Source organism: Euleptes europaea, chromosome 6, assembly GCF_029931775.1.
Source record: "Euleptes europaea isolate rEulEur1 chromosome 6, rEulEur1.hap1, whole genome shotgun sequence".
Lineage (NCBI taxonomy): Eukaryota > Metazoa > Chordata > Lepidosauria > Squamata > Sphaerodactylidae > Euleptes > Euleptes europaea.
In genome coordinates this window covers 51,434,642-51,448,704 of record NC_079317.1, presented here as the reverse complement: position 1 = coordinate 51,448,704, position 14,063 = coordinate 51,434,642, and the positions used below count along the sequence as shown (strand labels likewise).

The 14,063-nt window shown below is 41.1% G+C and overlaps 1 protein-coding gene across 2 annotated transcripts in view; it reads right to left on the bottom strand.

The window, feature by feature from the left end:
• Positions 1 to 9,029: 9,029 nt before the first annotated feature.
• Positions 9,030 to 14,063, bottom strand: part of TYRO3 (TYRO3 protein tyrosine kinase) — a 77,612-nt gene continuing 72,578 nt past the window's right edge. For both annotated transcript variants that reach the window (XM_056850926.1, XM_056850927.1), the window contains exons 18-19: positions 12,235 to 12,371; positions 9,030 to 9,410 (exon numbers count right to left, since the gene is read on the bottom strand). In XM_056850926.1, coding sequence (XP_056706904.1) covers positions 9,038 to 9,410; positions 12,235 to 12,371 — 510 coding nt within the window. In that variant the 3' untranslated portion in view covers positions 9,030 to 9,037. The remainder of the gene's footprint in view (positions 9,411 to 12,234; positions 12,372 to 14,063) is intronic.

Here is a 14,063-nt window from a genome sequence, read left to right as displayed (position 1 = left end):
ATACACTGTGGGAGCATTATGTAGGCAGGCAAATGTTGTCCCCATCTTCAAGAAGGGGAAAAAGGAAGATCTGGGTAACTACTGACCCGTCAGCTTGACGTCTATACCTGGAAAAGTTTTAGCACAAATCATCAAACAGTCAGTGCTTGAGCATTTAGAAAGGATGGTTGTGGTTACTAAGACCCAGATTTCTTAAGAACAAATTGTGTCAGACTAAACTTATCTTCTTTTTTGAGAGTTACGATTTTGTTCGATCAGGGGAATGCTGTGAACATAGTTTATCTTAGTCTTCGGTTGTGATTCGCCACAGCAGCTGAACTCCAGCTGGAGTTCAGCTGCCCCAGCGAATCAGACTTCAGGTAAGTGAGGAAGGGGGGAAGGACAGAGGGGGAGGTTAAAGAAATGGCAATAGGGCCATAGCAGCCCCAAATAATGCCTATTACTGTTAGATGAATTTGTAACTGGTTGACAGATTGCGTTCAAAGAGTACTTATTAATGGTTCCTCATCCTCTTGGAGAGGAGTGACAAATGGAATGCCTCAGGGATCTTCTGGACATGGAATAGGGATCACTGGGGGTGGGGAGGGGAGGTAGTTGTGAATTTCCTGCATTGTGCAGGGGCTTGGATTAGATGACCCTGGAGGACTTTTATCCCATCTTCCCTCAAGGGTCTCAGGACAACATATGTAGTCCCTTCCTATTTGATCCTCAGACCAACCCTATGATGTAGGTTTGTCTGGGTGAGTGAGTGACCCAAAGTAATCCAGAAAATTTTAACAGCACAGTGAGGATTTGATCCCACCTCTCCACAGTCCTTGATTAACACTCAGACCACTATATATTAGCTGTAGCAAGCAAGCAGTACACGTCCAGGTGCTTGGAAAAAATGATATACGACGACCGATTAATGTGTACATGGGGCTGCTTATGTCTTACGATGACTATTCAGAGAAGTATAAAAATGGTACATTAAGATAACGGAAGATTAAGTATATGGTATAGTGCCATTTATAGAAATTGCCCTCAACTAACATGCCTTTTCCTAATCTCATAGCCTAAGGAATATATCAGTTTTCATCGCCTTAATGGTTAGGAAATATGTAAAGATCCAACATACATTGGTTTGATGGACAGAGTGAGGTGAATGGCTGAGTCTCCCAGTCCACCTCTACTAAATGTTCAGGAGGACATTTCTATAACAAATAATGGACTGGGTCAGGAGGGCGCTTTTATAGGCTATTCCAGTATTTACTATATGTATTACCTTGCTTTTGGTGCATTGACTTCTACTTTTGTAGCCCGTTTTCTTCATTGTCTTAGACTTTTTTGTCTGAGTAGTCTTCTAATTTTGTCGTCTTAGTCCTATTGCATTGTTCATTTGATGTCTTATGCATTGTTCATTTGATGTCTTATGCTGTCTAATTGCATTGTTTTTATATTTTGCATGAAAGCCATGAAAGAGGCATATTATTTGCTGCTTTGCCATTCTGAAATGGATCCTAGTATCTCTTGATCTTCTGACATCTACAACATTCAAAAATATGATGACGCCGATTAAAGTGTTACTTGTGCCCTCTCACTTTTAATTTTCTTCATTGGTCTCCCATCACTATATTCAACAAAAATTATTTTTCTTTGATAATTCATCTCACCTGTTCTGCTATTAAACCTTAGATCTCTTGCATTTCCTTTGTTGCTTTTTCAGCCTTTATTGTGTGTGTGTGTTTTAGGAATGCTCTCCTAACATCCACCACTAGTCTATCTTCAAGAAGTCTTAAAAACACTACGTTTTCATTTATCTTTCCCTTTTAAAAGCTGTAAACTTGATTTAAAATGTTTAAAAGTGTGTGCGCATTCCCACCAGTTTTATTATGTCAGGGTATGTATTTTTGTGTATTTGCTTGATTTTTTTCTTTTCCCCATTCACTTTTGCATCTTATGGTTTTCTTGGACTGTTAGTCAAATTGCCTGTCTTTATCGAAGTGTTGCACAGCGTGTCTTTAAGGACTTAATTAAACACATACTACTAGTAGTATGTTGCAGATGCTGATAGCATTAAAATGCATGTTTTTGCACACTGCATTTCTTCTGTGGAATGTAGTACTATAGAATTCAATATTTGATGATAAAGCATGAAAAGATGCTTAAGGAGAACTTGGGAGAACAAAAATGCCTAGAAGTGATGAGCCATGCACTCTTTCATATATCAAGTCTAGCTATTAGGGAAAATGATTTTCAAACAAAAAAACTTTTATTTCCAGTTACATTTGCATAAGAGCCATTAGGGAAGAAGTGTACTCTACCAAGTGCAGTGCTGTTTATTCTCTTGTAAGTGCATCTGGTTGCAGCCTTGCAGGTGATGGAAGAATTTTCATTGTTTGATGGATTTTGTATTAAAATCAATGATAACTTAATACTTCCCGTTACACTAATCAAGCTATTCCAAAGTAAATTGTAGCATTTCATCTTTGGCTTAAGCACAGATGTTGAATCTTGATTCAAAATGTTAGGATTTTGTGAACCAAAATTATGGAATGACAAGTGGGGACCCACAGGGACTGGGGAGGGGGGGCTCACTTTCCCCTGTATCCTCTCCCCAAGCTATTTTTTCCCCTTTCAGTTCTGCTCTGCAGTGCTTTCAATTTCAAAATCATAGGGTTAATGCTTTGATTTTCTTTGGTAAAAACAGAAATATCAGAAAAGGAAATGCCAATTTTTACTGTGATGTAAACTTTCATTTGGCAGTTTACTTCAGTGCAAGGCGCAACTTCCAAGTGCAGTTTTTTTTACAGCTTTTCATTAGGGCCTTCTGCTAGTCCCTGTGTGTAGAGCACAAGGGTGCGATGGCTCCCACCTCTCCATGCATCCACGGTGAGAGGAGCAGCGATGTCACACAGTGGTGGAGAGGATTCTTTTTTAGCACAAGTAGATTCAGAGATCCCTCCCTGCAAATGCCCCCCTTAACTTTTCTGTCTTCTGCCCTGCCCTAGCTGGCTACCTCCACCCCCCAGTTGTTCCATCAATGTTCTGCAAGTGCAGCATGGAGCCCCACCACTACTATGGAAGTTGTAACTGGCTTCTCTTCCTGTAATGTGTTCAATTTTGTGACTTCCTGTCACATGCTCAGTGATCTCCCACAGCTGTGTGGGGGTTAAAGGGTAGGCCCCAGGTCTGGAAAGGTTGTTGCTATAGACATCTAGGTGAGGAAGGAGTTTGAGGTCGTGATTACCCTCAAACTGAAAAGCATGTCCCTTTATACCCTTTATACTCTCATAGCATACATGTGCCATTTGGGGATAAGAACTGCAATTGGTGAGGTGGAGGTCTTCGGCACTAAGCTATCATGGAAGTGAAATATGAATTATTGCAACAAATTTTATTCTCTTTATGTTTTGGAGCAAAGGGCACAATATGTTGTCATTAGATTATCTTTCCTTATGAAACCGAGAGACGCCAGGGATTGAATTGAGGAAAGTTGCACAACTTTGGGGGGGTGGGGTGGCGTGCACACAATTAATTACAAAGGTTGTGCATTGGGTCCAGTTACTGAATTATCTTGAGAAATCTTTAGCTGATGCTGTCTGCCACTATCTTTCCTTCAGCAACTTTCTCACAGGTCTACAACATTAAAAAAAATCTAGACAACATGGAAGCCTGATTTTGCAATTTGACTTGAAACATTCTTTGCAAACATTTTTCCATCTGTGGTTTGCCAAAATCAGTTGAACAGTTTTTGCTTTATGGCTAGTCTTGATATTTGATTCACTCATCTAAAAGCTGCTGACAAGTACAGACCCACATTCAATATTGTGTTTAGTGAATGATGCAAGAAGGGCTAATCCAGCCAGGATTGAAAGATCTGTTAAACTGTTTCCCCAGAACAAAGGAGCAAATATTACTTTATGGTGATAGCTAATATTAAAAATGCTGTTCGTGCCAGCAGCATGGCTGTGAAGAGATTCCTGCTTCTGCAATGATGATTTGAAAGGGGGGGGGGAAATCAGTCAACTCTACTTTATGTACATGAGACTTCCATTTTAGTGCACTGTGGAAAGAGCCTTACATTTGTCAAGGCCAAGCAGCAAATCAAGCCTCTTTACTGTGTTACCCTAAAATCATTTAAAAGTACTGTGTCTCAGTTTGTTTTTAAATAGTATAATTTTCCTGGAATGAAACGAAACAACATATCAACAGACGTATTTGCAAACTTCCCTTCTTGCAGAAAAGTCAGTACTGAAAGGACTGGAAATGTCCAGCATGGGAGCTAAGCTTCTTCATAGCATCAATCTCATCTTCATAAATACTCCATGATAGTGAATTTTGGAAGATAGCAGAAGCTGAAGACATCACAATTTTGACATAAAAACAGGAACTGCTTCTTGGCAGTTGCCTGGACATGGTAGCAGTGCACTCTGGGAACGTTTGGCCCCATCATTACCACTTTAACCTGAAGAAGGCAGCAGTTGTTTGATATAGTGCATCCAAAGCAATGGGGACACCCACCTTGGTTAATTCTTTTTCAAAAACTCATGAAAAGCAATTCCAAAGTGATGATAGGGAATTCATAAAAGACAAGCTCTAGGACACAGTATGTATTTTATTTTATAAAAGCATAAAAACTAAATGACATGCGTCAGAAAATTAGATTTTATATATACAGTTGTTCTTCTTGCTAAGTGGTTGCTGCAGGAAACTTAAGCTGCAATCCTATGCAGATTTACCTGAGAATAAATCTCATTGAACTGAAGTAAATTTTGATTCCAAGTAAAAAGGCATAGGACTGCGCTATTCGACTTCATGTCTCACACTGGACATTTATGAGACACACATCCGGTGAGAAGATGGCATTCTTCATTAAGAGTTATGCTCTCACCACTCTCCTGTGTCTCTTGTAAACAAGCTTAATAAGGGGGGGAGGACACTGCCTAACATCCAATAAAATTATGTCTATACTCCTGTTGAATTATTGCATGGGCCATCAGAAAGGCTGCTGGAGAACGCTTGCTTCAGGTGGTTTAATGCAACCAGATTAGTGTCTTATCAGAATCTCAGATTTAACCTATGGTGGAACATTAATTGCAAATCTGGTCTGAAACTGAAAAATGAAATTTAAAACTTGGAACTCTCTTACAATAGCCCAGAGGATTTTGAACTCTACCATTTGGTCCTAAGCCTACCACTTCATTCAAGAAAACGAAGTGTGGATTTCTCAAAATTTAACATACACAACCATTTTAAATCACCGTTATAACGCTAGTAGCTCAGCAGTATTATCAACCCCATGAAATTATTAGTTTTGGTAACATGCCATTGTAATGATGGATGGGAAGCTGGTATGCACAACCAAATACAATAGGTAGGCAATAAATGAATACCGTGGGTGACGTTTGCACAAATAAAGACCTGTTTTTAGCGAGCATGCTATTTTACGATGGATTAATTAATGCTTGTGACACTTGTAATATTTCAGACTTATTTCACAATAATGTAATACAAAATAGGTAACATTAGCCACTCCTCTCTGTCCAATTCTCATAATCGGCAACAGTAAAACTAAAACGAGGATTCCTCCCCCTCCCAGTTTCTCAGTCTCTTAGAATGGGACTGCTGGATGGCCGTGGGCAAATCATCCCTGTGGGTGCTCTTCCTACAGCCAGTCCCAGGAGAGGGAGAGCTTAGCGCTGCATTCAGAATGGAGTTAAACCCCACATCCTCCCCTTAAAACCTTTTAAGGGGCTTTTCTCCGTCCAGCTGAGCTGCAGGGCTTTGAGCACAACCTCTCAGCTGCGATGTGGAGGGGAACATACCAGACCATGGGGAGTTGTTGCAATCACTTCTGGCACTTCTGTGCCAAGGCAACAGCGAGGCAGGGGTTTTGTGGGGACAGCATCAAGTGGCACTGGGTCAAGGCAAGCAGCTGCCATCCCTGTATACCTCTACCCAATCATAGCTGCTTCCACAGGAGGGGCAGCTTTTCACATCCTCGTGTGGAAGCAGTTGAAGAAGGGAAGAATGTGCCTGCCTATTACAAGATCCAGGAAACAGTGCAATACCTTGTGTCTCTTCCCAGCATTCCTCTCCAGGGGCCCTTAGGTGGCAGTCACATTGTGAGTGGAAAGTCATTTTGATTGTTCACATGTCTAGTATGAGTGGTGCATGTATCTAATTTTTTTAAATGATGAGCAGAGCTGAATGATCCCTCACCTTACTTATCTCTGCTTTGTTATTTCAAGCATTTTTCTCCCTGGCCTGGATCACTTATGGAAGCAGTGCTGGGCTTGGAAGAAAAATGTCTAAACCAACAGAGGTCAACAAGATAAAACAGAAGAGGGACCCTCTCTGCTTAGCTACTTGTATCTATTGTTGTTAAAACATTTAAAACCCATCTGTCCCTTAATGAGATAAACACACATGGGTGCCATCATCATGCATAATTTGGCCCTTGGTGGTTGCTTCATGTCAACCCCAAGCATGTATATTCAGAAGAAAAGCTCACTGAGTTCAGTGGGATTTATTCCCTAGTAAGTGTGTTTAGAACTGCAGTCCAAGCTCTGCTCACAACCTGAGTTCGATCCCAACGGAAGTTGGTATCAGGTAGCTGGCTCAAGGTTGACTCAGCCTTCCATCCTTCCGAGGTCGGTAAAATGAGTACCCAGCTTGCTGGGGGTAAAGGGAAGATGACTGGGGAAGGCACTGGCAAACCACCCCATAAACAAAGTCTGCCTAGTAAACGTCGGGATGCGACGTCACCCCATGGGTCAGGAATGACCCGGTGCTTGCACAGGGGAAAGTGTGTTTAGGATTGTAGCCTATCTGTACAATTCTAAATGGTTATACCCTTCTAAATCCATGGATGTCAATGGGTTTAAAAAGGTATAACTCTGTTTAGGATTGCACTATGATACACGGTAATGAGACCAAAGTGAACACTTTATTCACAGGTTTGAATGAAAGATACATTTTTACGTGGAAGAAAGTAAAGGGAAGTCACTGACACAGTTGGGGTGTGCGTGTCAATCTGCCCCTGATGATGTGCTCCGTTATCTGAAGGGTGCACAGGTTCCCCCAACAAATAGTCTTGTTCAGTACAGTGCTTTTACTTTGTCCCATAGAATGGAAAGAGAGTAACTGAGAACAGGGCATACACAGCATACATCTGCCTCCCCATCCCCGCTTCTATTTCTTGATGGGGAAGGTAGAGTATGAATTACATTCTCTGGAATAGTACTTGTAAATATAAAAGATGAAAATGGCCACTTGGTGCTGTCTTTAACCATTCTGTTTATGTGAACAGGAGAGGTTAAAACATGATAGGGTTAAGTGATTTGTAGAAAGTGCCTTCTGGTGTCCCTCAAGAGGACTTGATTGGTGATTTTAGCCTCAATAATTTTAAGCGACCTATTTCTAAAAGGAACAGGAGGAAATGGCTTCTCGGTAAGTGTTGAATTCGATATCAAACAAGTAAGCATGAATAACAAGACATCCTGTCTGTGGGATTTTTAAAAACTTTCCGTGCAATTTTGTTTGGACAGTTTTTGAAGGATCTACCACCTGCAAACAATGCAGATGTTCAAGCCAAAATAAACTGTTATGAGTTCTATAGATTTCAACAGAACATGAAGCATGTGTAATCAGTTGGACAGACAAGTATCAAACTTCAGTGGCATCACTGATGTGATTCTGTTGCATGCTGAATATCACAGCATCAGGGAGTCCTTCAAACAGAAAGGAAGAATTTAAGTGTGCAAAAAATTCAGGCAGCCTTGATAAGGTGTCATGTTCTATGTTAGGAACAGCTGTATGAAAACATTGATTTACACAGGTATTCATCTTGTTTTTTTTTTTTTTAAAATGTGTTATTCTTCTTTGCAATTAATCGGATGGGTTGATTTGAAAAATGAGAGCTTAAAAAACTTGAGTATATCCCTCTGGAATGTTGCCCCAAACAGGCGAAGCTATGTTGCTGAGCTTGTATAGAATACCAGAAGAGCCTCCAATCAGGTAAGCCAGTGATTCTCAAACCATTTTTTCACAGATAAAACATCTCACTGGCATCTATTTTTTTCTCATGATGTCAGTTTACCAAGGCAGCAGCATAGACCATCAAACAAGGAAAAAAATCTGTTTTTTATGAAAGTGCTGCTTCCTACACTCACCATAGACCACTTTTTGTATATTCATTTTGCTTTGCCTGTCTTGTCACACAGAGCGTTGCGTGATTTAGTTATCAATTTATTCCACACAGTGCCAGCTTTGCCTGCACTGTTCTCTTAAAATCTGTTTGAATCTTGGTTAATGACCACCTGCATCTGACACCCTCATAGTTTAGCTCTCAATGGCAAATTTGATCATAACCAATTCCATGTCAAAGATAAAGTACAGAATGTCAGGATATGCAGGCCCTGCGGAGTGTGGGGCTGGTATTTTGTTGTTTAGCTCCTTTATAAGGCTTGAGGGATGCCGGTTCCTGTCCACAAAACACCACTGAGAAAAGGGCAGAATGTTTCTTCATTGTACAGAAGCAGCCATACAAATCCCATTGTTTGAGAACCACTGAGGTAGACAAGAGGTCTAGGCAGTACTGCTAAAGGAGGCTTCCCCCCTCATGCCCTGAAGGAGAGTATAAATCAATATGAATACCTGCCAGATAATAATTTCCAGATATGCCGGTCCCAATCTTGTCTGCCTATAGCTGGGGAGGAAATCCTACAAGAAACAGAATACTGACTGTCATCCCACTTGACTCCAGTACTTGATGAGAATTCTGTGAACAAATAAGCATTCACTGGCTATAATAGCTGGGGTCTCTCAACGTTAAGCCTCCTATCAGAAGGCCAAGAGGTGATCTGGAGGACTCACAACCCTTTTGAATGTCACATAGCAACCAAACAGCTGTAGGCAGCTACAGAAGGAATCCATATGATAGCTACCTCTGCTGCTTCAAAGTAGCTTGCAGCTGTTTTATATAAACCAGTGCCATGTTATCACAGAGAAAAAAACATTGGAGGAGAGAGAAATGTTTTTTTTTTCTTTCAGACTAACATGGTTTTGTTCCCATCTCCAAATCATAAAGAAGGCTCCTGGCCTCCCCTTCTGATGCATCTGGGTATCCCTCTCTTTCGGCATAATTCCCAAGGCACAAGGGGCTCAAGATGTAACGATAGTCACTAGTGACTGCAGCAGTTGCTCCTGCAATGTTCACTTCACTGTCCGAAGTTCCAAAGGGACAGTCAGTTGTTGTGGTTTTCCTAGAAGCTTCTTGAGGCTTCCTGATGTTGACATACAGAGGATCCTGACTGGAAGAGAGCAATGTCAGTCTGGCCAGGATCATTTCCAGTTGCAATTTCAGGGCTCCAAAGCTTGGGCGTAGCTTGGGTTCCGAATGCCAGCATCTGCACATGAGATCGTAGCTGCAAGGCAAACAGAGTAAAAGCACTGAGGGGGAAAAATAATCCCTGGGAACATCCATTTCACCTGCATTTTAAGAAACGCTGTCTGTGTTAGCAACATGGACAGGAATTCCATTAAAAAGCCATGTATACAGAACTAGATTAACAAATGTGGCAGCTGTAAACTCTGCCATCTGAGCAGCAACGGCCTGCATCATTTTGGAGCTGGAATCAGAAAATTCAAATGGCCCCGCAGGTTGGCAAAATAAAACAATAAACAAAATAGTTTTCCAACTAAGTCATTTGCTGCCTTTTTGTTGAATACTTAGCTCTACCACCTAAGGCAGACTCCTTCACCCTGCCTAACAGAAAGGGTGGCCCTCCCTGAATCTGGGATCCAATTTACTATTTAGCTTACTACAAGGATGTGAGGTTGTTCTAGTTCTGCAGATGTCTTTTCCTTCAGGACATCTCAAGCTGCAACTGAAATGCTCATCTGATTCAAACAGCAGCTTGCCATGCCATCTAGGAAGGGACCTGATTCGGAAAAACACGTCTAAAGCCCTGCTGGATCACAGAATGAGTTCTATGGTTCTTTGCATGGTCTTGGATGATATATCATTCTGACCTGTATTCCAAATTTCTTCATTTGTCTGTGTGCTTTAATGTAGTGCCCAGAGACCATAATATAAGAAGCAGCATTTTAAACCCCTATAATGGGATGGCTGTTTATTTGTTCATTTATTTACTTACTTCGTTTACACCCCACCTTTCTCCCTAATGGGGACACAAAGTGGCTTGTGTGTGTGTGTAAAGTGCCTTCAAGTCGCAGCCGACTTATGGCGACCCCTTTTGGGGTTTTCATGGCAAGAGACTATCAGAGGTTTGCCAGTGCCTTCCGCTGCACAGCAACCCTGGTATTCCTTGGTGGTCTCCCATCCAAATACTAACCAGGGCTGACCCTGCTTAGCTTTTGAGATCTGACGAGATCAGGCTAGCCTGGGCCATCCAGGTCAGGGCCAAAGTGGCTTAAATCTCCATTTTATCTTAACCTTGTGAGATAGGTTGAGTGTGTGTGGCTGGCCCAACTTTACCCAGCAAGCTTCCATGGCAAAGTGGGGATTTGAACTGAGGTCTCCCTGATCCTACTCTGAAACTCTAACCACTATACCACATTGTGTACCTTCTGCTTTTTATGCTGAAGCATTCTAAATTTCTCTACTGAATGACCCTCAGAGCTATCCTAAACAGAGTTACCTCCTCAAAGTCCATTGAAGTCACTGGACTTTGAACAATGTAGCTGCTTAGAATGGCACTAAATAGTTTCCATAAATAAATAAATAAAATGCTCTGAAGCATGCGTAGGGCTCAACAAGGATGGCAAATTTTAAAGGAGCCCAGCAGGAAAAATGTAAAAGAATAGCAAATAATTTTGTTAACATCCAAGCATTATTTTATTTTACTTATAAGTCCTGTGGTTAAATGAAACCACATGACATGTACGAATGAAAGACGGAAGAGTTAAGGCTTGAGTTTTCCTAATCACAATTTTAACAAGTTCTTTTCTGGTAGAGATATATCAAATTTCTCAAATGCACTGGATCGTGTCCTGATCCATTAGTATAATGCCAATTCAATTTGTAGAGCATCATTTCATGCATATTGTTCTGAAATTGTTTTTCCAGGAGGCAATTGACAGACATTCTTTCCTAAAACTGCATTCCTATGCTCACTTACTTGGGACTAACCTTATTGAACTTACAAGTACTTACTTCTAATTAAACACAGACAGGATCAGGTTATACATCATTGACACTAACAGTGCAATCAATGGGCTTACACTGGAGTAACTCTGCATAAGAATGCACTCTAAATGCGTTTAGCAACTTCATTCTATACTGTGTTCCATATCTATCTACCCGTTACTCTTTACTCATTCATCGAATGTTTATGACTATCACGTCTACACTATACCTTTTGCAACGCTATCCTGAGCAGAGTTACACCCTTCTAAGTTCACTGACTTCAGTGTTCTTTAAATTGGTTGAATGTCTTGTGATTGTCCCAGAGAACCTCAAGAATTCTAAAATAAGAATAGCAATAATTCCAGTCACTTCAAAACTACAAGTCTCTGAATTGCCTCGAAGTCATAACAGTTACACTGGTTCAAAATAGGGTGATTATATGGTGTATGTTTATCTTTACTCTAATTTTTAAAGGATCGAGATGTCTGAATTAATAGTCAAAAGTGCATGCCCAAGAGTTAAATAAGCCCGTTTGTATTCAGTTTATACAGTGAAGCACAGTAGCTGAACAAGTTATGTGAACATAAGAAGGTGACTTATACTGAATCAGATCATTGGTCTATCAAGGTCAGTACTGTCTGATCTGACTAGCAACGGCTCTCCAGGGCATCAGGCAGAGGTTTTTCACAATGCCTACCACCTTATCCTTTAACTTGGAGATGCCAGGGGTTGAACCAAGGGCCTTCAGCATGCAAAGTGGATGCTCTGCCAGTTTGCTACAGGACTGGTTGGTTGTCAAAGGTATTTTCAAGGCATCTTGGCAGCATTTGCTGAAGATAATTTGAAGAGAGTCAGAAGAAAATGAAAAACTCTGCATGAAATTATCAATAACCCCCTTTCCATTCAGAAATAATTCGATTCTTTTTCTTATAACTCTATTATGAGTACAGCCCACTAGAAGCGTTTCTTACATACAAATAATCTGAGCTGGCAAAAAAGCATGACTATGCTTACAGGACGCTTCTGCTTATTTCAGTGTGGCCTGCACTAGTTATGTTCATGTTTGTGCAAACAAAATGGGCCAATAACCTGCTACTCACACATCTTCCAGGCACTCTGGCGGTTGCTTCAGTCTGTTTCCACTGATGAGGTAGTTGTAAATTTCTGCATTCTCAATGCCTGCATAAGGAGTTTGCCCTCGAGTCACAATTTCCCACATAGTCACACCAAATGCCCACTGAAATAGAGCAATAGGAGAGAATGGGAGAACTGTGGCTAAATAATTATGTACATGCCAGCTATTGTCACCTGATTTATTGGAATTTTTCAGCTTAAACATTTTGGGTCACTAGGGATGTAGAGAGGTAATCAACCTAGGTACACAGAGGAAAGGGAAATGTGCCCCTTCACCCCCACCCCCGCAACATTTGTTTGTGTATTTAGAACATTTGGATGTTGCTTTTCTACCCCAAGACGGCAAACAATCAAAACCATTACAACAAACTTTTAAAAATACACATTATAAAAATAGGGAAATCCACCACACCCTCCTAGCACATACATCCAGAATGCCCTCTCATATTCACAACAAATAAAATTCATCAGAAACGGGCATATGGCCTGCTCAGTATTGGCTTTAGAGAAATATTCCTAAATGAAATGGTGTAATGTGGCATGATTGGTTCTTTACCAGTACAAACCATGACCCATTCTAAAAGGGCCCGAAGAATAAAACCTCTCTTTGTCCATCTTTTTGCCTGCCTCCCTATCAGAATTTAAACACTCTCCTTTCTGGACTAGGATTACTACAACTTTACACTAGAGGGAGCAATCTTCTTTCTTTCACAAAACAATCATGCTACCTGCAGTTAACAAGATACAAAACACTCAGCCTCTTACTGCTGTTTGATTTTTCATCTTTGTATCCTACCCATTCTTCATGCAACATGTGTTAAAAGTTCAGACTGAGACAGTGCTGTTTCTAAAGCTAACCAGGGAGCTCCTTGATTGAGGAGGTCTTCCCATTCCAAGTATGGCACTCTACCCACCAGTGCTGGAATCGTTCTCAGTCAGTTATTTGCTCTAGTCCAAACTAGAAAGCTGGACATTGAAGAAAGCTGATAGGAAGAAAATACATTCCTTTGAAATGTGGTGTTGGAGGAGTGTTACGGATACCGTGGACTGCCAAAAAAACAAATCAGTGGATTATAGATCAAATCAAGCCTGAACTGACGCTGGAAGCTAAAATGATTAAACTGAGGCTATTGTATTTTGGTCACATTATGAGAAGACAAGAGTCACTAGAAAAGACAGTCATGCTAGGAAAAGTTGAGGGCAGCAGGAAAAGAGGAAGACCCAACATGAGATGGATGGACTCAATAAAGGAAGCCACAGCCCTCAATTTGCAAGACCTGAGCAAGGCTGTCAAAGATAGGACATTTTGGAGGACGTTGATTCATAGGGTCGCCATGAGTCGGAAGCGGCTTGACGGCACTTAACACACACACACACACACACAGAGATGTGATGGGAAAGGGTATAATTTATACATGAGTCTGCATGTTTAAAGAGGGATATGAGTTGGACGTCCGGTTCCAGTTGAGCTGAGAACAGCGTTGTGGCGGTTCTTTTTCGCAGAGTATTTTATTTTACTGTATTTTTAGTTTTATTATCTTTGTTTTGCTGGCGTTTAGCAGGCTGGTGTCCACATTATCAAGGGCGTTAGTAATAGGCCCTGCTCTTCCGACTCCGTAAAATTCTTTCAGAGCAAGCTTGAGCAAGTTTGATGAAGCGTTCTGCTTTACACTGACAGCTATACGGGGGGGGGGGAGAGGGAATGCTGCTTTGTACTCCTCACCTATAAGCTAAGCGTTTAACTTGGAATTCATTGTGGAAATCTACCTCTTCCCTCTCGCTAGGGTGTGGAAGA